The sequence below is a fragment of the Lissotriton vulgaris genome, chromosome 6 (genome assembly GCF_964263255.1).
Source record: "Lissotriton vulgaris chromosome 6, aLisVul1.2, whole genome shotgun sequence".
NCBI lineage: Eukaryota > Metazoa > Chordata > Amphibia > Caudata > Salamandridae > Lissotriton > Lissotriton vulgaris.
Genome location: NC_141694.1, coordinates 1,242,334,055 through 1,242,359,025, shown reverse-complemented (window position 1 = coordinate 1,242,359,025; position 24,971 = coordinate 1,242,334,055). Strand labels below are relative to the sequence as shown.

General features: G+C 43.1%; 1 protein-coding gene across 1 annotated transcript in view; it reads right to left on the bottom strand.

Annotated features, from left to right (window-relative positions):
• The window catches only part of KIF26B (kinesin family member 26B), a 589,601-nt gene that overhangs the window by 278,979 nt on the left and 285,651 nt on the right, over nucleotides 1-24,971 (bottom strand). The window contains exon 6 of the mRNA XM_086925761.1: nucleotides 10,830-11,013. Coding sequence (XP_086781887.1) covers nucleotides 10,830-11,013 — 184 coding nt within the window. The remainder of the gene's footprint in view (nucleotides 1-10,829; nucleotides 11,014-24,971) is intronic.

Sequence of the window (24,971 nt, the reverse complement as noted above, 5' to 3'; positions counted from 1 at the left end):
TACCGGAGATGATATTACACGTGGCTCATTATTGACAGTACATGCCCAGTGCTGTTCACTACTTAAGAAGTAAATAGAGGGGCATCTGAGACTTGCATGCTTATGAATTGTCACCCACAGGAATGCTTAGAAGGTAGGGGGCTAACTAGTGTTGATATAAGATATATTCACCATCTACAATAGCTGGGAGACCAGCCTTCTGAAAAAAAAGAAGTGGATAGGGATGCAAAGAATTACCACCAATATGGCCATGTTTGCTGCACGTGTTTGTAATAAGAGACGTCAGCACATTTCCAGGAAGAGGCATTGCATCTTTTTTCTGCTTCATATGTAGCTCAGAATGTGCTCTGCTTCACTTTTCTGAACACTAAATCTTCTAAAAGGATGACAATATGGCTTTAAAGAGTCTAACTCTAGCCCGAGTGAGGTCTTTAAAAGTGCTCCTTTCTCTTATTTCCACAGAAGACCATTTTGAAAACTAGTATGAGTGTATTCAGCAATGGTGCTAGGAAGTAGAGGTGGGCGGGCCATGGAAGAGCCTGATCCATGTCTCTGCCTGAGCAAGAGGTCCTCTCGGACCCTGGAACTGAACGTCTATCTGTACCTGCCCGTCCACCCTCCGGGGTTAATTTAAAATGCAAAAAGTTTGTATGGTGCAAGCTCTGCATGAACGTCTGTCAACAGCTCTGCAGCTGAGCAGTGCCCGTCACTCGTGGCGTGCAATGGTATTTGATCTCCTACACCTTTTCTTTTGCTAATAAATGTAATTGTCTTTGCAAAGCCTCTCCTACAGTCGGCCTCTTTGTTAATGTCGGTTCCTTTCCTTCACTTTACTTAACATTGTAATTTTATTCAGAAAGCCTTCTGGTGTCGACTTGATTCAAAATGTAATTACAGACTACGCATTAAACTTTGAAGTAACTTTTTAAAGTATCTCTTTGCCGTCTAGTGGCTGGAATTGCACAATGCAAAACTCGTAAACTTGTGATCAATTCCGGCTTCCCCCATTTAAAAACAGGGTTGATCATCAGTAAACACTTTATTCCCCAGGGCTGCTTTTTACACCATCATCGCATTTCAGAGCCCCTTGAAATACATCACTTCAGGAGGAGGCTACACAAAGTCCTCCATTGAGCGTGGTTTAATAGACGATAACACTGCCCTAAGAGCATAATCCACAAATACTGGGCACATGGCACCCGACTTGTACCTTGGATTAACTAATGGCATCATCAATAGGATGAAGGGTCATGGAGGTTTCTAGGTTCATGTTTGCAAAATATCCCTTTTAATAAATTACACTCAATGCAGTGATGTAATCTCATGTTCTAAAGTGGCACGCTCCCACGTCCCAAACAAATATACACTTTATATTATTATGTAGTCTTTCTCCCATGTAAGCATGACCTTTGTTGCACGTTTTACAGGTCCACTATTTTGATGGCTCGGCTCGTGCTCAGTCTCTTAAAACCAAGCCTGGCCCAGGGCGCGGCTCTCCCTGTAATCTTGCTGGCTCGCCCACCTCAACTAGGAAATTATAGTATGTTTTCTGCTATTCAAAATGTGAAAATTGTCCATGTCGGACCATGTCTACAAAAATCTTAACCAGTCAAAAAAGCATAGCACACAGCTGACTTTAGAGTTTTAGTTATCACCCACCTATATTTTCCTTTTTTTAAAAAAAATAATAATTATATTTTCACACTTTTTCAGTAATCCGATGGGGACCATTATTCAGACTAAAAAGAAAATATTAAACTTTTATTGATTTTAATGAATACAATTGGCTTGTCGAAAACAATGATTTGTACAATGTGCCATACAAGAAAACTCTGTTACGTCAGATGTTATAAGAATATTCACTGATGGAATAAGAGACATTCTCTACATACACTAAACCCTCAGGTGTCAGACAGGATGCTTCAATGTTATGATGCAGGGGCAATAGGGCTGTTCACCTATCTGCATGCTGTAGGGACAATTGAATGTGTCACTCATGTTTGCCTCATGTAACCAAGAATTCTAGTAGTGGCCGGTATCAGAGGAGAGGGGCGGGCAGGGCAGGAGATGACAACAACAAAAAGAGGGAAAAAAACCGACAACAAAAAACTTACCTGCAGCCCGCCGCATCGCTGGTCTACTGCTCCTCTCATGGCTCCATTGCAGGCACAGGTTCCCAGCCTCCCCTGCGGCCAATCCTTAAGCTGCTTTCATGCAAGAGAGCAGTTTCAGGATTGGCCTGAGCGCCGAGAATTTGGGCTCCCGGGGGGACTGGGAGCCGGTGCTTTGCAGTCTCCAACCCAGCATCACAACTGGGTCGGAGAGAGCTTCAGTGCGCATGACGGTTTGGCCGACCTGAGACGGCCGGCCAAACCATCATCCACGCTGATAGCAGTGAACCCCACTCCCTGTCGGTGCCTGTCACCCTAGCCCCACCCAAATTCTCGGTCTGGAAACAAAATAAAATATTACGATAATAAACCTGGGTTTATTATCATTTTCTTTTTTTAATGCACACCATTTGATTCCCCTGTGCCTCGCTGTCTTCCTCCTGTAAACTATTGCCTTAACTCGTCAAGGCAACTATTTTATACTTTTTGAAAACATACAAAAAGTCTAGATCGTTGCAAAAGCAAGTCTTGTGACAAGATTTGGGAAAAATGCGAGACAAGGACAACTAAGAAAGAAAACTACAGTGGCAGGCTTAAGGTGGATTTTTCAATATCGTCTGTTTGACTATATATTAAAGGAAATCGTTTGAGTTTCAAACTGGCGACAATCTGCTTATATAAAATGGGATGTGCAATGATTGCATATGGGGCGCCGTTTGAAAGAAGATACATTTTTGAAGGCATGAGAATATATATCAGGACTCTAGGGAACCAGCTTTCATTTGGTGATTCCTAACACAATAAATGTTCTGGAGGAGTTTGAACAAAATAAAAAACATATGCATTCAATCTTGAGAATATGAATATTACAAGACAATGTAAGCTCAATACGCTTGGCAGAGATCCAACCAAAAAAAAATCTCACCACACTGCGTTGCATTTTTATTCAACAACCAGCTATCCAGTTTCAAGAGATCCCCTGTTAGACACAGCCGCCCACCTGGCTTTCATTGTGCGGTAACTAACAACTAAACAACATAACGTGTTGACAGGGGCCAGATTTTTAATCTACCTTGATCAACAGGGATCCAGTAAAAAATATGTTGTAGGTCTTTTGGGGAAAATCTTCTAATACTAATCTTGTGACTTTCCAGTATTTTGGTAGACTAATCTTAGAATAACAACCCGAAAGCTGAGGATTGCTTGGGAACCTGAATGCTGTGGTGTCAGCTTATAGTGCCTGCTATGCTTCTCACTGTAGGTTCTCTGCAGTATATCAATGCGTAAGGAAAAGCTTGCCAAAAAGTAATCACACACTACAATCCCACTGCGATTGAATCATCTATGGTATACATCAACCTAAATCTTGGCAGACTTCAATTCCTGAGGGCTTAATCACATCAGAAACAGGTCTACATGATCCAGGTTTCTAAAACCCTCGCCTTATGGCAACCCATTTATGCTTTCCATTTCTATTTTCAGTTGCATAAAACAAACCTTTAAATAAGAAGCATGCTTTATATGAGATTTGGAGAGAAGTTAGTATAGCAAAGTTTTTTGTAGGCATCTATTTTGGGTAGTTTCTGGCACGCTGCATGCAATTGCTAGGTGAATGCTTTACAACATGCTACAACTATGATGGTGGAGAGAAGTAGGTAGACATAGGGAGGTCTCAGAAGGATGGTAGAGTTGGATTAGTATGCCTGGGGCCAAGGACTAGGGCCAAGTGCTGTTCGATTATAATGGGCCTCAGCTATTCCTTGAAGGTGGGGTCATCTTTATGGCTTTGATAGTGGCTAGTAAGGAATTTAAGAGATTAGGGCCAGGGACACTGCTTTGTTATTTTCGGTCTTTGGATTCATTGGCTGTTGAAATTACAAGAAAATGGTCTTTGATCGGGTCTGAGCACCCTCGGGTGGCCTGTACCACTGAATGCAACAACTGAGATACATGTGGCTGCTGAACGGTATCATAAATTATTTGTCACAATCAACTGGAAGACAATTGAGACATTTAATGGCTAGTAGAATGTAGCCCCAGGCCTTCACTTTGAAAATTAACCTGGCGACCCCATTTTGGATGGCCTTCGTCAGAAACCCCAATGTAAATCCAGTATAGAGGGAATTGATACAGAATACAGGTGGGGCCAGATGGTCACTCCTAATGACTGATGCTATGTGTTTGGCAGGGAGGCAATGGTGATGTTCTGGGTGAGGCACAGTTGAAAGTTGTAGATCTTGAGACCTAGTTGATTTCTCTAGTGACCCTATTAGACTTACTACTTAACTTGGATAATTTTAGTATAAGGAGTGCTGGTTGTGGTGCCCAAAAGCTTCCACAGGTCTCCCAATTCACTGCCTTAAATACACTAACATACTAGAGGCAGCACAGTACTTGGATTTGCCATGTTTTACTATACCAATGCACTTTTAATTCACATGACTCGGTGACTGCTTTCATCAAGGAACTTGCAGCCAAAGTAAGGTGAAAATATTAAAGAATGTTGGGGGAGAAGGAGGCTGTTTCCACTTCATCACTACAGGATTCCTTTCCTTAGCACACAGGAAAGCCCTTAGGAGTGTTTCTGGCTTCAGCAGAAAACATCACATCTTTTTTTCTTGTAATGGCGGCATTGGCGCGCCGTCTCTACAAGAGCTTTGGCAGAACTACCGTAACTAGTGAATTACACACATACAGATGAATGAAATGTGCATATGTAAACCACAGATGCATGGACACAGGTTGTGAAGGACTCCGTGGTATGTCTTTTCAACTGGTCAACACAACCTCTGGCAATCAAGAAGACACAAATGCATGCTGAACAACACAGGAATCGCCTTGAGCACCACCTGCCTCCTCCTCCTTCCCAGTAACCAAGATAACTTGATGTTCTCCTCCACTGGGCCAAGTCCTACACCTACCTGCATTGTGACTACCTCTGGATGGATGATTTTCTTCAATTCCATAGTTGGAAGCAGGCCACAGTTGACAGGCCAGGTCTTTAATTTAGCATTATAATTTTCCAAAATAATTCACCAGTTTCCTGCTGTGAACATCCGCATTTTACAATTTAAGTCAACAGAAAGCTCCGATGTCGATGCAATGAGGCCTTCTTTAAAACTTTGCTGGTGTGATAGCTATATTATTCTTATATACCTCCACAATGCGACATATCACTCTACGTCTCGGACAAGTGAGGAAGAATGAAAGCAGAAAACCTATAACCATGAAGTGCCTCCCGATGCTAGTCCTCTTTTTATGCTGCTTGCAGCCAATTTAAGAACTCTGTTCATCATCTCAGCCTCATACTGCTAAGTGTTTTATGGCCTTTCAGGTTCTTGAGGTATACATGAGATATGATGTCATTTGTATACCTGTACTTCTTTACCTCTGTTGTGTTGGAGGAACTCACAGTCTTTATTACGGGAAACATAATTTACTACAAAGTCATTACCACGCGCTACGTTTACTACGGGTAACTTACCACGCAAACGTCTTTTCAACGCGGGTGCATTCCACGACCGTCTTTACCACGCAACGATCAATCCTTCCAGTCTTCCTTCGTCCTGCGTGTTCATCATTTATAAAAAGGAAAAATAAAAAAAGGAGGCTTGGGGGGCTGGGGGGCTCTCCCCCCCAAAATGAACAAGCAGAATGTAAAAAAAAAAAAGAACACTTAGAAAAAAACATAATAAGTGTCTCTGACGATCAAGGAAAGAGCCGACCCAGCGACGTGGCGTGTACGTCTGTACGTCATTATAAAAGTCCTATCTCTATTTTTAAAGACGTGTTACTTTTGACGCTCGTTTCCGTGAAGGGCTGCTGGTGAAAGGCGTGGAGAGGTGAGATAAGGATCAAAAGTTAAAACTTAAAAAATAAATTAAGCGCATTGTAAATTAAAACAAATATGAAATGTAAGGTAATATGTAGTATTGGTTTGAAATAAACAACAATATTTTACTTTGTTCAGCAGTTTTGAAAATGTTTTTGTAGCATCATTATGTAAATTTAGAAGGGACGAAGAGGTTAGTTAACATAAAATTTGCGGAGTAGAATCCTGCGTTATCAATTGCTGCCTGGTAAAGACACATGCAAAGTAAAATTCGCGTGGTAAAGCCATGCGTGGCACAGGTAAGCGTTGTATAATCATATATTCCTTTATTACACATGATGATTAAATCAACAGTGCAGCCCCTTCATGAGAAGAATGTAAATGCAACTCTGAGTGCACACACAGTACTCAAATGAGCTTAAAAAAACAACACTTTTTTTCAAACTTTACCAGACATGCTAATAGACCCGATTCAGACAGGAGACTCACGATTTTATAAGCCATAAATGGCTTTATTTTACCAGTCTCTCGTCTGGAATTGTTTCTGCTTCAGTAGAAGTCCATTGGGAACATTCATTCCCCCGATTTCTTTCTCAAAATCTCCAGCTTTCCTGTTCTAAAATGTTGGAATGTATGCTATACTAAGGCAGAGGTATGGTAGCAGGGAGCATGGCATGTATCTCAACAAAAGAAAAAGAAGAACAGTGTAGGATGTGAATGCACGACCAGCTGTCAGCCAGCTTTTGCACGGCTGAATTTAGGAAAAGCACATTGTCAGGTTAAATGATTCCTCCTTTGTGCCTGCCACTGAGCGATACTATTGCCTGTGATGACATAGGACTGACAGACAGGACTCCCAATCAGATGCATTTGTGTGGGTGACTTGAAATTAGAAGTACCAGCAAAGCCAATAGTTGTGGATTCCATTTTAGATCCTTGGTATGTTTTCCAAAAGCCTGCTGAAGTGAAAAAGCAAAACAAAAAAGGATTGCTTTCTGTATACAAAGTTCTAGGAGCTATAGCAGTGGTTCCCAATCTTTTGACTCCTGAGGACCCCCATTGAGTCACCACTGGAAGCCGGGGACCCCCAAGCAATTTGTATGATTTAAATTTCAAACATTAAAACAGTAATTCGAAAAAAACACACGTGTGCACACAAAACAAATATTCAAATTACTAAGGATTTTGGGGCCAGATGTACGACCATTTAATTTAGCGCCTCGCAATTGGTGACACATTGCGAGTCGCACATTCCAAGTTGCTAAATGAAATGTACAACAGTGTGTTTAACACGGTTTGCGATTCCCAATGGGGTCGCAAATTGTGAGGCTCATTAATATTAATGAGCCTCTCGCAATTTGCGAGCCCATTGGGAATGCCAGCCCTCCCAGGGATGCTGGCCCGCTGGGATCAGCAGCCCACCTTGTCTGGGACTGCTTTTAAATAAAGCGGTTTTTTAAAAAAAAATGCAGCCCGTTTTCCATGCATTTAAAAAAAATAGAAAATGAAACGTTTTCGGTTAATTTTTTAAGGGCAGGAAGTGGTTAACTTTTAAATTGTTGGTTTTATTTTGCAGTAAGAGGGTCCTGCCAGGGCCACACTAGAAACCCAAAGCAGCCGTGGAAAATGTTTTCAGACCAGTCCCCACACGGTGCACCCAAGTGTGGGGAGTGTGCCTGACCACTACAAAGGGGGCTTCGGGAGGCTCTCCCCCTCAAAATATTTAGGAAACAATGGTGCATTCTACAACACATTTTTAATTATATATTGAATTGTATTCGCTTTTAAAGAATAGTAAATGAAGACGTTACTATGCACCAGGATGTGACAATCTTTGATGGGGTTTTTCAATGATTCCCTTATTATCACCCTCCAACAGTGCCTCTCATCTCTTCATAGCCCCTCTGTCACATGTATTTCATTTGTTTTATACCATCTCTCATACCATTGTAGGATGTCAGAGCCTTTTACATCACACACATCTAGAGACAATGAATCATACATGTAAATCAGTGTATAGAAAATGTTACATAAGGTAAAGGGGACTACAAGGTGTAGTATTCACATGTAATTCATACTGGTAGGCATTTTTAAAGAGTGCTTGGTCTGGAAAAGCACACACTCAGGAATCAGAACACAACACAGTAGTTAGCACTGACTTTAACATTAAAAATGTATTTCCACCCAAATAAACCTTTTTGGCAGCATCAGGATAATAAATGACTAGGAAAAAACATAAGTTACTAACTGGTACCAACAGTTTATAGGTCCCTTTGCTAGATTACGATTGTCACTTATGAAGTGCGCAATAACAAAAGAATCTCCGTGATAAAAGCGGTAACCCACGGACCCATGCACATAAAATATTGCTTTTTAAAATGCTTGTTACATGTTCTTTGCAGTGGGAATATTAACCCTCTGTGATACATTAGTTAAGTCAAAGCTGCCACTGGACAAAACTCTTATCTCTCTCCAGCAGGTGCAATAATCACTTGCAGTATATTGACACTTTTATTGTTGCTTGAACAAGAAACGTTGCTGTGCTTTTAAAACTGCTGCCCACTGACCCGCTTTTAAAACTGCTGCCCGCGGACCGCCTGGGAATGTCTCACGGACCCCTGGGGGTCCGCGGACCCTAGTTTGGGAAACACTGAGCTGTAGAATTTAATATATGAGGGTATAGTGTCCTTTTGAGATATAAAATAGTCCCTCTTGCTTTGCAATGTAAGTACCCCATAGGAGAAAGAATGATACACAAAACATCCAATAGCACAAAGTGAATGGGTGAAAATCCTGTGGAGTTTTATTGCCTACGAATTACGCTATTACGCCACACAAATTACGCTTTTACGCCACATCAAAAAATTATGTGCTCTTTGCCGCAACATTTTACAGTGAGTTCTCAGGAACAAAATGAACAGCCAACATGCGAACATCTGCTCTCACAACACTTGTGCCATTTGCTCCATCTTTTATGTGAAATGTGTCCTCACATCAAATATAGTGCCAAATAACAGATCAGCATTTTGCTTAATGAACTGTAATTCAGCCAAACTTATCTGAATTTGGCCCACTTCTGATTCTCAGACCAGTGGCTCAGACAAAGGGCCTGAATATGACTTTGGCGGTCTGGGAGCGGGCCGCCAGACTAGCGGCCCGCTCCCAGACCACCAAAGCTGACCACCATCTGCCTGCCAGATTACAAGTTTCCTTGCTGTCTGGCAGGCAGCGCAGCAGTCCCATTGCGGTGCCAATTGAAGAGGCACCGCGATGGGCACACCTAAGGCCGTTCCTGCATGGCATGGACTGTGCAGTCCATGGTGTACAGCAAAGTTGGTGAATGCAGATGGGGGCACAGCATGTGTACCCCTGCATGCATTCCCGTGCTCAGGGGCAACAGGGGGCCCTAAATAACACAGTGCCCTTTAGGGCCCCTTTTGTTTCGCCACCACCAGCCTTTTCATGGTGGGCTCACCACCATGAAAAGGCTGGCGGTGGAGAAACTCATAATATGCTTGGGGGTGCCTCAACAGCACCGCCAAAAATATTGCTTCCCATAACCACCACAAGACCGCCAGGGTTCGGGGATCCCTGACAGTTGCGACGGTCCCAAAATTGTCTGACCTCCATAGTCCTCATACGGCGGTCAGACCGCAGATGCGGCAGCCCATGACTGCCACTACACCTTCACCATGGGGTTGGAGGTCCAATGGACAACTGAACTCTTAATCTAGTTACGAATCGCCACCCATTGTTTCCGGTTGATGAGAAAAGGTCTTCACCAGTTTAACGCTTTGAATCCAGTTTTTTTATTGAGGAATGTATTTATAGGAGTTGTGTCAGAACATACACAGAAACATCGCCTGACTTAAATATAACTCACAAAAATATTGTGCCACTGGGTGTAGATTCGCTCTTATTAACTTCAAAGGGGCGACATTTTTGCAGATGATATTTAGGTCACTATTTATGACAGAGGATATTTCGGCTCCACTGATCTGGTACAACACATCCATAGAAGTAACTAATACTCCACAGCACTTGAGGAACAGGACATGCACAACCAGAGTTTCCTGTCCCCCATCTGCTCTCCCAAGTAATTAATCTTAGGAGTTTACAATGGCAGCCTACCTGCAAAGTGTAAGCCAAAAAAGTTGGAGGATAGAAAAAGTGCTATTTAGGTCCAATGGATTTTGAGGAATGCGAAAACCAATTTTTCTAGAATTCTTGACACCAATAGAGAAGAATCTCGTCAAGTGATCTATATTTGTCAGGATTTCCTGGATTCTGGTAGTTCTTGATGTGCCATTTTAATCTTGTCACAACAATACTATGTAAGGTCTTGCATCTTAGGAGTGGATTTAGATTCCTAGAACTTAAGGTCATTGAAACTTTGTTATTTATTGTCCTATTGAAAAGCAAACTGATTAACATAATATGCAACCTTCTACTTCACAATTGACAATGGTTTAAAACAGGGTTCTCAAAAGTTGGTCCTGGAGGGAGGGATCCAAGCCAGATCTTTAGCATATCCCAATTTAGGTAAATGTTGTTATCTTAATAATCTGGCATGGAGCCGGCCCTCCAGGATCGATTTTGGAGAACCCTGGTTTAAAAGGACAAAACAGCTCAAAGGATAGTTTATGGAATGAACATAAAACAGAAAAAAGGTTCACCATAAAATCTATGGTTACAGAAATTGTACAAAATTGCTTCCAAACAATCATTGGTCCTCCTTCATCATAGCCTAGGGAGAACAACATCTGCAACTAATTCCACATTATCACACAGCCGAGAGGGCTAATTCAGTAAGGGGTTCCCCGTAAGGTAGGTTGCACCCTACTAAATCAAATGCTGACAGAATGGGCTTATGAAGAAACACCTACCTTGCCTATCCCAGGAGTGTCTTTCACTTTGTTGACCGCCCTCAGGAGACATGGCGGGGCAGGCGGCGGGGAAGTTTGAAGGATTCCACAGAAGCTGGTTGAGAAGAGAGGTGGATCAGAAGTCAGCGAAGGAGAAGGTCGATGCTTTTTCTTTTTGGAGGACAAGTTAAGCTTCTGGGCAGCTCTGAGGGGAAGAACAAAAAACAAGAGGTTACAATCTGCAGCAATAAGCCATTCCTTTCTACCTTATGATTATCTGACAGTACAAAAAGCTGGAAAAAACAGATCTAACTTCCATACAACCGAAATCACTTGGCCAATTGTAATTGAAAGACAAACCTAACTTTAGGGCTTAGCACAAAACTAAGCACAATCGTAAAATAAAAACCCCATGTTACCAATCAAGAGAACTGTTCAGTAAATTAAGGATTTACTTCAAACTATTGCTCCTGTTTTAGAGGTAGAAGGCATTAAACGGTACCTGGACACACACACAATATCCTTAAAAAAATATCACTAATGCCCTGCTTTCAGGTTTTGTGTTAGAGTAAAAAATAACTCATGGTGTGAACAGGGCTTCAAAAATGGATTAATAAACAAACAAACAAAAAATATATATATGCCCAAGTAAGAAAAATAAACCCATGGCCATCTCTTTCGCTAAATGATCCTGCCTCTGTCCAGCCTAGCAGGATGTAAAGCATATTCTTGAAAGATGAGAGGATTTAAAACATTTTTTTTTACAAAATATATATTTTTTAATCTGCAAAGTGATTACACAGCCCATCCTGCTGCATGCATTTAAAGCAGAGGAAAGGCTATAGAGGTGCATGGTCCCTATACTAATTCACCACTATTCTTCTTTGGGCACCGGAGTAGCGTGCTACTCTCTGAAAAAGCACCTCGACGCCTCGTCAGGGGTAGTAAGCGCTAAATAAATACAGTACAATTTCATCGTTCTTTGATTACATTCCAAACTCCATGGTTGTGCAGGTCATTGGGGTCCCAGGCCTCACCTTATTAATGCGGCTAAAAAAGTTTGATCTGAGAAGAGATGCCATTTAAAGCACCATAACAACATCAAAAGTTATCACATACAGAAAACATAGGGAGCCGTTTTAAGTTTACCTCCATGATACGATAGGCAAAAACAGTGTGAAAAAAACAATCTACTAACTTACACCAGTAAATAATCCATAGGTGTGCTTGATGCAGTCAAATGAAATGAAGGTCAACCACCCACTTTTCATCTCCAACACTTCTAATAAAAACATTATAATGAAACAGCCGCGCCACTCTAAACGTAACTCTTACAGCCCTGATTGTGGCGTATCACAAATAAATATTCAAATAAATTAAAACAATGTATCAGACAAGAGTATAATATCGCTAATATAGCTAAAGGCATATCCAACATCCATGGACACCAATTAGTGGCCACCAGGGGTAGGAGCTGCTACACCACTACAAGAAACCTGTGTCAGTATCATTGTAACTATTCGCTTCAGCCCATTTGTTCAATATTTCCCTCTGATCTTTACAAACTGGTTAAAAATGTTGAAGTAACAGTAATTAAAATTAAGACTCAGTGTTTTCCGTTTTTGCTGACTTTTACAGACGAATACAGTTAGAAACTCATTTACGTCCGGTCTGTATTTATTTTTAAATGTGGATAAAAACAGAAATTTGTTGTTTTTGATTGATTCTAAATGCTGTCAACCATGACTGCAAGGCCAATGGCTGTGCAGATTAAACAGGCAAAGGGGGTTAAAAAAAACAGGAATTTAAGTAAAAAGCCTTAAACAGCAGTCTAAAAATGTTATGTTTTCATATAAGTGCATATTTTATCATCTGAGTGTGTTTAAATCATTGAAACCTGCCAGGAGTTCAGGCACAAGTGTACATTAACTGGTTAAATAATAGTAGAAATATACACATTTCAGCTTCATTTTTTTCACAAAACCTAAAATAAATACAGATTAAATGAGCAAAAAAGAGGCCCTAATTAAAATGAACACTCGGATACAGTACGTGGCAAACGGACTTATAATGCAATAATAGCAAACTAGAAACACCCTTGTTAAGTAAAAACCAAGAATTTTAGACCAGGTTATCCATTTTTACCAAGAAATGGCATTCCCGTGATGTCATAAAAGGGTTAAAGGACATATGGTTTGGATTGAGCTCCATCTGACTTTAGGATGAATCGAAATCACAGCCAACAACTCCACATTTTACAACTGCATGGTGTAAACTGCTGTCTTTTAATGCATACTTCTATAGCTCCTCCTTCAGGGAATAGGCCTACCATACATAAATAAACTGCCACCACCAATTGACAGTGAGGGCGTCTTTTTTTTGCAGGAGGGATTACTGCGCTGCATAAATGAAGCCTGCTGTACTGTACTGCACTGTACTGCACAATTGCCACAGTCGATGTTGATGTGTGCAGGAGCTTCTGAGGGGTATTTCTTGCTAATGGCAACGAAAGTCAATGTGTACACAATTTCTAATTGCTGCAAATCCCAAAGCACAACCCACAAAGCAGAGAACAGGAACTGCCTGTCTCATCCTCTTAAAACACTTAATAGATGGCAATCTGTTATTTCATTCCCTCAGCACTTGCACAGCCTGGGGGATTGCTGATTGGTTGCAGCAGATCACCTGCCCAGACGCTACGCAAGCGGCAGTCATTTTGCAAAACGTACGTCTTTCTCCAGCCACCCATTGGAGGAGGCCTTGCCTTCACTTCTCAGCGGTGGCAATGCCATGTGGCGCAGGGCCTGCTCTAGGGCGGTGCGACCGGTGCCACCGCACTGGACGCTGACTTCCGGTGGTGAGAAGTTTTTAAAGCGCCTGCTGCCGTATTCCTGGACTCCAGCAACATTAAGGCAACAAGAAAGGTGTCAAGATGACTCTGGTGATTAATGTTCTTCCTGGAGAGAGAAGCAGAGTCTAATGGAAGTTTTGACTCATGGGTGTAGAGGGAGAATATGCCTGCTGCGAAGAATGAGTAACATGCAAATCACAAAGGGCATAAAATATAAATAGGTCAGTGGGTTACTGCTTTTGACAAAGATCCTTTTGTTACTAGCAGTTTATTCGTGAAAATCCTATTATAGAACACGGAGCTATTAACCATCAATGCATGAAAACTGCAAGGTATAGATTAGAGTGTTATGATTTTTCCCCCGTCTTTCATTATCCTAATGTAATCTTATTATTAAAGACAACCCCCAGTCATGGTGTTAAGTTTTAAATTCTCCAGATCATACATTCAAACATTACTGCCTACCAGTATGGAGGACACGTGACTCCTACACCTTGTAGTCCTCTGTCTTATGTAGCATTTCCTGTACACTGATTTGTGCATGTATGATTGTCTCTGTGTCGAGTGTGATGTAAAGTGCTCTGACACCCTACACTGGTATGAGTGGCGCTATAAAACTAATTAAATGCACCTGAGAGAGAGAGGGTATGGAGACTTGAGCAACACTGTTAAGGTTGGTAGTGAGGGAATCTGTGGTAGTGGTGGTCACTGGGGAGGCACCAACAAACACTGTCGCACCGGGCGCCACCAGCTCCAACGCTGACCCCGATGTAGCGTACTCTGCAGACGCAGTCGGAAGTTCAGTGTGGTTCCCATAAAAGCCACTCTGATCCTGTGAAGTTTTTTTGCACTGCTGACCTTCAGTCAAGAAACGATGTGTAGACCTCTCTCAAGAGCGGAAGAGGACGCATTATGCTCTCGCTGCGAGGGCCGGGCCTGCTAATCCCGCTAATCCGCTGTCGAGACGGGAACACTACTGGCATGGCTCCGCAGTACAAAATGTGGAAGTTATTAATTAGAGAGTTTTTTTTACAGACGGACAGGGCATGAACACATTGTACAAGGGGAAGTACAAAGTGGAGCACTGGGAAAATTGTTACCCTAATAATTTAAATGACCTAAAAACTTTAATTCGCACGTGGGGAATTTGAAGCATGCTCAACCTATTTCCTTAGTTTCCAAATATATATGCTGTTAATTGTGTGGTGAGATTTAAGTAGAAAATTCAGGAAATATAGCTGAAATACAGGGCTTAATTATAAGCAAATTCCCAATATAGAAAAAACAAATGTTGTTTTAACCCAGAAAACACCTGTCATTTTATTCCTTCACTTCTGCAAGTGGGCCCATTCGTTGCCCATTTCGACCCTTTAGCATGGTCAAGTGGAGAGCCTGGACCAACAGGCTAGTAAAAAAAACATTTGTCAATCCGCCAACGGACATACACATCAGACATCTAAGTAAACGTCGCACTGAAACTTTCAGGAGGTCACTGGTGAATGAGTAAGTCTCACTGTTCTTTACATTATCTTCCAGAACCTCAAAGCTTCGATGCAGAGATGATATGTGATCTTCTAGATTTGCCTCTCCGAGTAACCTCAGTTCTGCTCAATATAACTGGCATCAGCCCAAGCAAAATCTCACCCTCAAGAGGTAGAAATAATAGAGGACCTCTGCTGATACTTGCCAGAAAGTTATCAACCAAAAGTAACAAGCCGTGAAAAGCCAATAGGTGCTTGTTTAGGGTTTTATCACATGCAGTGCTTCCATGTTAGAGCAAGGCATTCAAAAGGGAGCCAGCAAGAGTGGAGAGAGAGGGCTATTATAACAAAATAGTTCCCCATGCAGTTCCGTGAAAGCAGTGGACGCAGAAGGATACAGAGATGAATATCCCAATGGGCTGAGGCAAGAGTGATTGACAAAGTCACCTTCAAATGGTAGAAAGAGGCTGGTGGTGGAAAGTCAATGGGTAAAAGGGGAGAACTCAAAGTAAAACTCTATGTATACTTTCAGCAACAGGTCTGTTTGAAAGCGGTTCTCTCAAAACCCAGACCTAAATGTACTGTCTTTCTTCTGTGTCTTTGAGATGTGGAGGGTGAATAACATCTTTTGGAAATTGAGAGGTCTTGTAAGTAAATTTGGAAGAGACCGAGATATACCTCCTCCCACCCTTCTCTAAATCAGGCACTGTGTCCTCTGAAGAACCCTGCTCTTAAGAAAGCTTTCTCTTTCTCTGTCACCTAATTTTATGATAATCGTAGTAAAATAACTTTTGTTACTGGTCTAATTATTGATCTCTCTCTCTTTCTCTTAAGGTGAAAAACACCACCCAAATTCCCCACACGCTGGATAAAATGGAGGATCCCCAAGACCACGGATGATGCAAACTGATGATTTAACATTTGTAAGATTGTAAAACAATGCCCATGAAGCTCTTTGTTGCTTTACACACACAGACAATCATTTCCGAGTACTGTGAATGAATGTCCTTTCCAAGGCAGCACAATCACAATGAGTATGTTCAAACCCTCCATAACCGAGAGCTGTTATTTTCAATATGGCGCTTATTTTTTATATTAAGATATTGCGGCAAAGGAAATCATGACCGATATTCCCCAAAAGTGAAAAATTTGTAAAAAGTTGTGGACGCACTTATCTAAACTTTTTCTCCCCTGCAAGGAGGTGTTATCATTTCTTCTGCCCAGTCATTATCACTCTATCAGGTTTGGCCTCCAGTGCCTAACAGATGATGAAAAGCAATCAAGCCAACAGTGATAAATCCGGCACATACAGTGTAAACTGCGGGGAGTAAATCCTTCCACCATTTATTTAAGAGGACAAAGGTGAAACAATTTCCTGTTGGTCATGAGATTAACCGACAGCCTGCTTTGCTGCTTATGTATGATATTGATCGGTTCAAGGTTTATCTCATCAACTGTTCAGTGGTTCATTCGCTTGTTCCCTTCCAGGATCTGAAGAGACCTTTACCTGCCGTCCCTCAGAGGGAGAGAAAATGTTTCTCGGTTCACCGTAATTGCACATTTAATGACATATGCGATCCTGTTGCAAAGTCCAGGCAGAAAATTTCTTGTGTTGATTTTCCTTTCAGAGAAGACTAGGGTGTTAAAAGTCTACTTGAACCAAAGCGTAGGCCCAAACTAGGTCTGTATAGACCACATAAAGGCAGAAGAGAGGCTTCTTTTAAGTGACCAAACTGCCCCATTTTTAGGTCGAGCCTGGGAACACGCATCCGAAGGATGCGGTCCAGGTGGAGAACTATAGCTAGCTGACACGGGGGAATGACGGACAAGAAACTGCCACGCGCTTCTCCCCGGCTGGATTCAGCTGTGTGCACGCGCACCCACACTCACGCATGCGCACATCACAGCCACACGCATACACAGGCACACCCCCCCGCCCCCGCACCTACACACACACTAGCGCACCTACACGCACACACAGAGACCCCCCCCACACACACCAGCGCACCTACACTCACGCACGCAAACATACAAAGACCCCCCTCCCCCCGCCGCCGCCACCGCACACATACACACACACACACACACACACAAGGGCACCTCCCTCCCTCCCCCGTAGAATTAAGCCCCACTTACCGCCATTCGGGACTTCTGTTGCCGGGGCTCTCCCTCGGGCATGGGACTCCGCGGGCGCGTGCGCGGGACTTCCGAAGACGGAAGTCCCGCCCAAAGGAACTTTTGAGATCAACTGTAGCCTGACCTCAACTAACTGAACTAATTTTTACTCACAAGTTTCGTTTTTGTAACTCGGTTAAAGGCTTCCAGTCACAGCTACTGTTTGAGGGATGTTGTTTATTGCGTGATCATGCTGGTCAGATATAGCGTGCGACAATTGTATCTTTTAGGCCGTTCATGCGTGCCATTCCTTCTGGACTGACCTAGAAATCAGGCTGCAGCTTTAAGTGGGAGGAGAGGAAGGAGGCAGTGCACAGCGCGCACCCCCCCCCGCCCCGCCCCGGCTCTTTAATCCGAGCGAGACCCAACCCTCTGCTGGCTGTACATTTCGCGAGACTTGCTTGGCGCCGTGACCCCCATGTGAGAGCAGCTCCTAGTAAACACTCCCTGCAGCTCAGCAATGGCTTCCCGGTTGTAAGAGGCGGCGAAGCGGGCTGCCTGGCACCCCTTTGCTTCCCGCCCTGCAGATTTCTTTGGACGATCATCGACGGCCATGCCCGGCCTCTGCAAGGCGTTCGTCTGATTGCAGCCCGAGAGCGAGTGGCACCTGCAGAGGCTCTTCTACCGTGGGAAGCAGGTAAACAATGCCCGCCGACGCAAAAAGATGTTTTTCATTCAGGATCTCGGAAGCACCTCCTTTTTAACACTACCGTCCCTGGTATGGCAAGGGTGGTAGTCCACATAAATGGCCACCGCAGACATAGTTCGTATGTGTGGTATTGTTTGGGTGCGATTACATGCAGCCCTCGCGTGTACCTCCGACATGCTAACATCGCGTGCGTCGACCAGGGGGTGGTGCTATGTGTGCTTGGAGTGTTTTTTCCTGTCAGGGGCATGGATGCGAATACAGAAAACAGCATTTTTCTTGTGACACCCCCGTCTGTTAACACCGTGAGAGCGCGAACGGTTGCCCACACAGTAAACCTATACCACCGTCTCCATTACGTGCGGCCTCAGGTCATACCTTGAGAGAGACGCCACGCGATCCTGTCTAACGACCCTGGCATTATGTGGGAGTATTTGGGGAACGGGACCCACGATTCTCGCACTCTGGACGTTCCCAACGATGTGCCAGCAGTGGCACGTGAAGCTGCAAAAAGCGCGTTCTAGTATCAAAGAACGGTTAGGTGGCGCGAGATGCCGACATTAAAAGACCGGTGGGCAGGGTCATAACGATTTCTGGGTTACCTGCTAATTAGAAGCCCTTGAGCAGGGTTTATACGTGTTGTGTATAGCCTAATGTGTCCTATTCTGGATACCGTAGTTTTCCATGTGTGTCCCTCATGAGCTCTTCACAGTACGGTAAATGTCAATGTTTTCAATTGGGCAACTGTCCGGTCTTCTCAACTTCTTTTTGAGGAACACTTTTCAAAGAAGGGGCATGGCGCCCAGGTGCTCATGCAATCACGCGCTCTAAACTCCCTCTTTAATTTGGGGGGCATTTTACCTGCAGGACGTGACAGGCTCACTGTAATAGGGAAATAAAAGTAAAACGATGCAAGTGAAGTTCGTATTTTAAGTTTATTGCAGGAACATGCAAGGGATCAGTGCAGTTCTAAGATCAGCCTTATCGTATTTCATAATCGGTAAATATTTCATGAGCAGCTGGTATTACGACAATATTCGAGTACATTCTTGCTCTCCCAACAGTAATTTGAACCCAGGTTTCCCGAGTTGAGCTCCAAAGTTTCCAGCAATGTTGCATAAACCTTAAAGCAATTACCAGCAACGGTAAATAGAAGTGCTAAATGTTAAGATGCACCTCTGCTGACTGTAACGCAACAAACTACAGAAAGAAAACTATGGCCCATTCACTGAAATGAAAGGAAACCAGCACTGGCAAAGCACATAGGACCGACTTTCCAAAGAAGCATGCGCAGACCGAAAACGCTGCAGCCAGAGATACACATGCTCCAAGCACATACACACAGGCAACATGTACAGGCACAAAGCCACCAACGTAGCAGACGTGCCGCATGCATACAGGCACCCCACCTGTGCATTACAATGTGTTCAATGACACCAGTACGCGCTGCCTGTGTTTCCATGTTGTATGTGTGCTTGTGTTGCATTGCGTGTATGTATATCTGACTGCATGTGTGTTACACAGATTAAAGACTATGTGGAGCCTTGAACATTTTTTCCATATGGTGACTCCTGTTGTGCATACAGACTAGGGTCATGCGTCATATGACAGTAAACGTGCTGCTCCGAGTGCGGGCGCGAGCCTGTGCCGGCTCTGAGCAGCACACTGGTGAAAGACAGACCAGATCTTTGAAGACGCCAGTCAGCATCTTGCTGCATACAAGGGCACCGCCGGAGTTTAGAAGAAGGATCGCACCACAGGTGGGTGCCATCACTCCCTGAGCCCTCCTGTGAAGAATGCCTGGGGGCAGGGCTTTAAGTGGACTGAAAAAACTGGGGGGTCTCTCAAAGGGGCGTGGTCAGTGTAATTGGGGCGTGGCTTTAAAACACTTACGCTAAACATCTGTCTTTAGCATAGTGTGCCACCCAACTTGTATTTTGCTGTTTCTGTCATTGCATCCAGATATTTGATGCAACAAGTAACATCATACCTACAACAAGTAAGGACTATCGGCTTTGTCAACGGTTATTAGCTGCAACTATGGCTTGTTACATATAATATTGAAAACGCTTCCAATTAAAGCTCAGGTGAACCTACCACAATGTTGCTGCTCTTGCAGTGTCGTGTGCTTGGCTTTTTTATAAGTAAAATTTAGCAGAGCGTCTTTCAAGCATATTGCGTTAGAAATGCTATAGGCGTCGCATTTACGATAGTTATAACTATTAGCATTGTAAATGACATAGCTATTAATTTAGCTATTTTCAAAAACAAGACATAAATAAAAGATGTGTCATTTACAATACCAATAGCTCAAACTTTCCTAATGCGAGACCTATTGCATTGTAAATGCTTGTTTTAGTAGCAGATAGTACTGGAAATAGCCTTTAACAGGTGGTTTATACCACGTTGTACCATTACCACACATTTTTTTACCACATATGTTTTAGAACTCATATGTTTTTATAACGCATTCGTTTACTACGCATTTAAGATTACGTTCAGGGGTGTCTGGGGTCTCCCCCACAAATACATTTTTTTTAAATATATAAATTAATATATAAACAATGCATGGCAAAGGCATACATTGTAAGAGCATATGTGATCTAAATAAAAAAATGCAGGGTAAAAAATGTGTTGTAAAGGCATGCAGACTATTTCACAGCGTTGTTCCATCATACAACCACTAAGCACAAGACTTCGCTTTAAAGTAGCCGTGGGACAGGATCGGACAGGCATTTTATTCCACTGCCCATTTCCCCAATTAGTTGGAGCCCTTGGAAGCCGGTTTTTAAAACCCAAGGTCAATCCTGGTGCCTCTGTCACTTCCCCCAGCTCCCAGAGCTCAAGTGCAGCAGGCACAGGGAGGCTTACAGAGAAAGAGGTGAAGGAAGAGGTAAGGTATAGAGTAAGTGAGTGATCATAGAAAGCGTGAAAGTGTGGGTTGAAAGAGGGATTGCAGGAGGAGACAAAGGGAGCTGGTCTGCTTTTAGCATTTCTGGCAGGGCTGCTTTTGGCTCCCTAGTCTGGTGTTGAACGAGGATTAATTAGGAAATATGAAACTAGATTAACAAGAACTCAAAAATACAATAAATTATTACGTATAGTTCTTGTGATGTTAAGTGGAAAGGTAAGCTAGAGCAGGGATAAGGGAAACAAAAATCTAATTGACAAGATGTAATCAAAATATAGAAACATTACAAATTATCAAAAATTGGGCAATGTAAATGGTTTAGAGGAAAGCAGCATTGAAAACACTAAACTTAATAGCAACTTGATTTTTTTAAATTAGGGCGACATGGGAAAATGACTTGGGCCGCCCTCCCTCAGACAAAGAATGGTACTCTTCGGGACTACCTGGTATCTCTTGAGTCAGTTGGTCAGAGCTGAGTCAAAGGACAGGTCTCCCTGAATGCTTTACACACATTATGGGCCCTAGTGCTCTTCCCCATATATTAGGCTCCCATTGTACTATTTTTACAGCTGGCCGCCTACCACCCTGAAGGTCTCGATTCACGCATCGAGCCAGTATTTGAATTTGTATATGCCCCTTCCATACAACTATGTTGTAATGATAACTGATTTACAATGTTCCACTCTGTGGGTTTTGATGTATGCATTCATCTTGTTCTAGAAAAGGATAAATAAAGGTACAAAAAATAGCAACTATATTTGTTTCAGTCAATGGTTTCAAATTTCTTAAAGTCTCAAAATGGACTTGGGCTCAGGCATTCTTAATTCTTGAGTACCGAGTGCTATGAAATATGTAAGGCTCTCCCTCTCAGAAGGATCTAGCAAGACAAGATGGTTGACTCCTGCTGTACTTCATCCAGAGGTACTTAGTGCCATCTAGAGTTTGGTGGGCCGGGAAATCATCCTTTACCACGCTGATTTTACTCCGCAGTACCTTTTCAACGCGTCTTTTACAACGCAGGTCATAACCACGACTTGCGCTGGAGGGCGCTACAGGACAAGGAATAATTTAATTTACTATCCAACACCTTCCTGTGGTAAATAAAATTACCGGGTCTATTTTTCTATACATTAATAACAACAAGAATAGCTCATAAAATGAGAGGCAGAGTCCGTGGTATCTGAGTCATACGGGCTTTAATTAAGATGACTCGAGTCACTGAGAATCGGGTTCCATCACCACTAAGGTTCAGGAAGGGATATCTAACGTTTTATTAACATCACACATTATATATAGTAAAATCGTACAATTGCAATGAATACAGTAGGCGTAACAAGTGCAGAGAGAGAGATAAGAACACATGGGCGTAAAAGAAGGCGTGTAAGGAGGCGTACACGGAGGTGTGTACCTGATGAGTCATAAAAGTGTCATAGGTGGGTGGATGCATAGAGAAAGTCTGCAGGGTCAGCAGAAACTTTTACCCTACATGTGCGCGTAACTGAACATGACGTGAGATTGACGTGTAGCTGGGGAGAGCTGGGGGCTTGACTTTAGCACTAGTAGAGGAGTCTGGAGTCTGGGATGTCAGAACGACCTGCACCTTTGGCATATCTGATATCATATGTTTGGAGGATGTATTATCTGAAGAAAAAGGTCTCTCGGGCAGAGGCCGTTCATCACTAAATGCTAGTGGGTGCATATATTTCCTCGTGCAATGCGCGGGGCCATGAGCCTACTATGGCAACGGGTTCAGTAAATTACTTGCATGGAGACAGGAAGGCTGGGCCCTATGCTCTGCACGCGGAAATATGTTTACCTATTTCACTAGACTGGAATGTGTTTTTTTTGCGGAGGCTGAACAGATAACTGAAGGCAAAATACCGTCTTGGCAGGCAGGCCAGGCCGGGCACCGCTCGGCTGGGCAGGGAGTAAGGTAGAGGTCCGGGATGCATACCTAAACTGCAGCTTTCAGAGACAGAAGAGGCTCGGAGCCTCAATTCAGGGCCTGGCTCGATTTGGCCAGAAAAACGTGGAAAACGTGTGCTTTGCGATATTTAAAAGTGCACCATGTAAATGCATTGGAAACGTAGGCCTCAGTGCGGAATTAACATTACATACATGGAAGGCCTAATAACTGACATGCTAACATTGGACGGAAATGCAGGGGCATTATTATGACAGGCACGGGAAGGGAATTACATGATAACAGGGACATACATGTGGCATAGGTACATGGATAGGGTGCGAGGGGGGGACACACTGACTACCTAAAAATTTCTGTTTCCTCATTCCCTCCTTGGCCCCTACTGCGCCCTTTAGGATATATCTATTTTCATAAGACCATCTATCTGTTCATATAACATCATTTGCTCGTCTTTTTTCATTCGAGCACGGGAGCGCGAACGTGAACGTGGACGGGGAATACAAGCAGTGGCACACAATCCGCAAATCGCTGGGCCACATTGCAGACAGAGACAGCAACTGAATACTATAAGCAGTACTAGTCCTAGGAATGACAATACGGTCCAGCCCCAACCCGCTATTACACTCCAGAGCCAGCCGGACCAAGACCATGGGTCCTGATGTAATTCACGAGCTATCTTATGGAGTCTTGTTATTGCTGCATACACTGATGGTGCGTTATTAGGAATAAACACACAACAACTGGAGCCGATCACTCTACAAGCTCCGCCCCTATCGGCCAAGATGACGTCAAGAACAAGGCGGTTCTGAAGAACAACAAGTCTCATAGCAGACTGCTCTTCGGTCAAGTTACCTAAGGCAAAAGTAGTTTCGTTCACTACTGCTTCAAGAGTTCTTGTTAACCTGCGTATTATTTTACTATTTTGGACGGGACCTATGAACCAGAAGTATCCTTTAATGTAATCCTTATACTGGTCCCACGCTGACTCAGAGTAATCGATAACAGGAGGAAGGTCTCTCTTATGTCTAACATGCATGAGTCGGGAATCCCGATGATAATCAGATGGGGCTAGAAAAACTGGAGGCAGTAGGAACGCAATATAACATGTTCCACCCCAATCTAAGGGCAGACGTACATAAGCTGTCTGACCACAAATAAAATAGGAATGGCGGGAAGCTTTGAAAGTAGATTTTCCTTTATCACTGAATTCGACCACAGTATTACAATCACTGTGCCCTAAATATACTGAACCATTCTTTCTAACGCATAATTCACCCTTCACGGGTAAGACTGTTATAAACGGCAAATCTGAATTAGTCTCAGACTGGACGTTCAGAATCATGAGGTTAAGGGAAAAATTTCCTAATTCGTACACTTCATTTTCTAAATCGGTTCCGGTCCTTTGGGGAAGACCGTCCTTGTCTGAGAAACATGCTTTATTCATGACTGTATTCAGGTCTCCCCATATCCAATCGCCCTGGGAAACTGTGGACTTACTGTCTAATGAGGACATTAAAGCAAACCATGCTCCGCACGAACCATTGTGCGAAAACGGATAAGGAACGAGGGGCAGAGCTCCCTTCATTTTCTGGTAAGGTGGGAGTCGGCCACATACCCAGCAATTCGTGACATTGCTGGTCTGGTGAGAATGGTGTAACATACGGATAAAAGTGTTGTTGCGCAGTGCTAGTCGATAGGATAGTTCATGAGGTGGCAGGTCACTGAACGTGTGCTCTACAGTGTCGTTGAAAGAAGAATGTACATGTGAACCAAGAGGAGGAAAGAAAACATGTAGCGTCAAGCTTATACATATAATCGTAATACTTAGAAAAAACATAATGAGCAAAGTAACTATGCATCGACTGCGTAGATTTTTACAATATTTAACTTTCATTTGACTCTGTCTATCTCTCTCGCTACTTGGGTCTACAGTCTTATACATATCAGGAACCTGTCTAACCGCTTCACCCGAGGGGGACTTAAACAATTAAACGCTGCCTGACTTACTAGACCGTAGTTTAGAACGATACTCCTGTTGCAGAGTTTTTTCTAGAAAAGGGAGTTTAGTGTCAGTATCAGGAATGTTCTCAGAAACTTTCGCAAAACAGTCTTTGGAATCTGAGCCAAGTCCATGAAACCTCTTCACGTGGTGGGCATGGATCCAGCCCTTGCGTC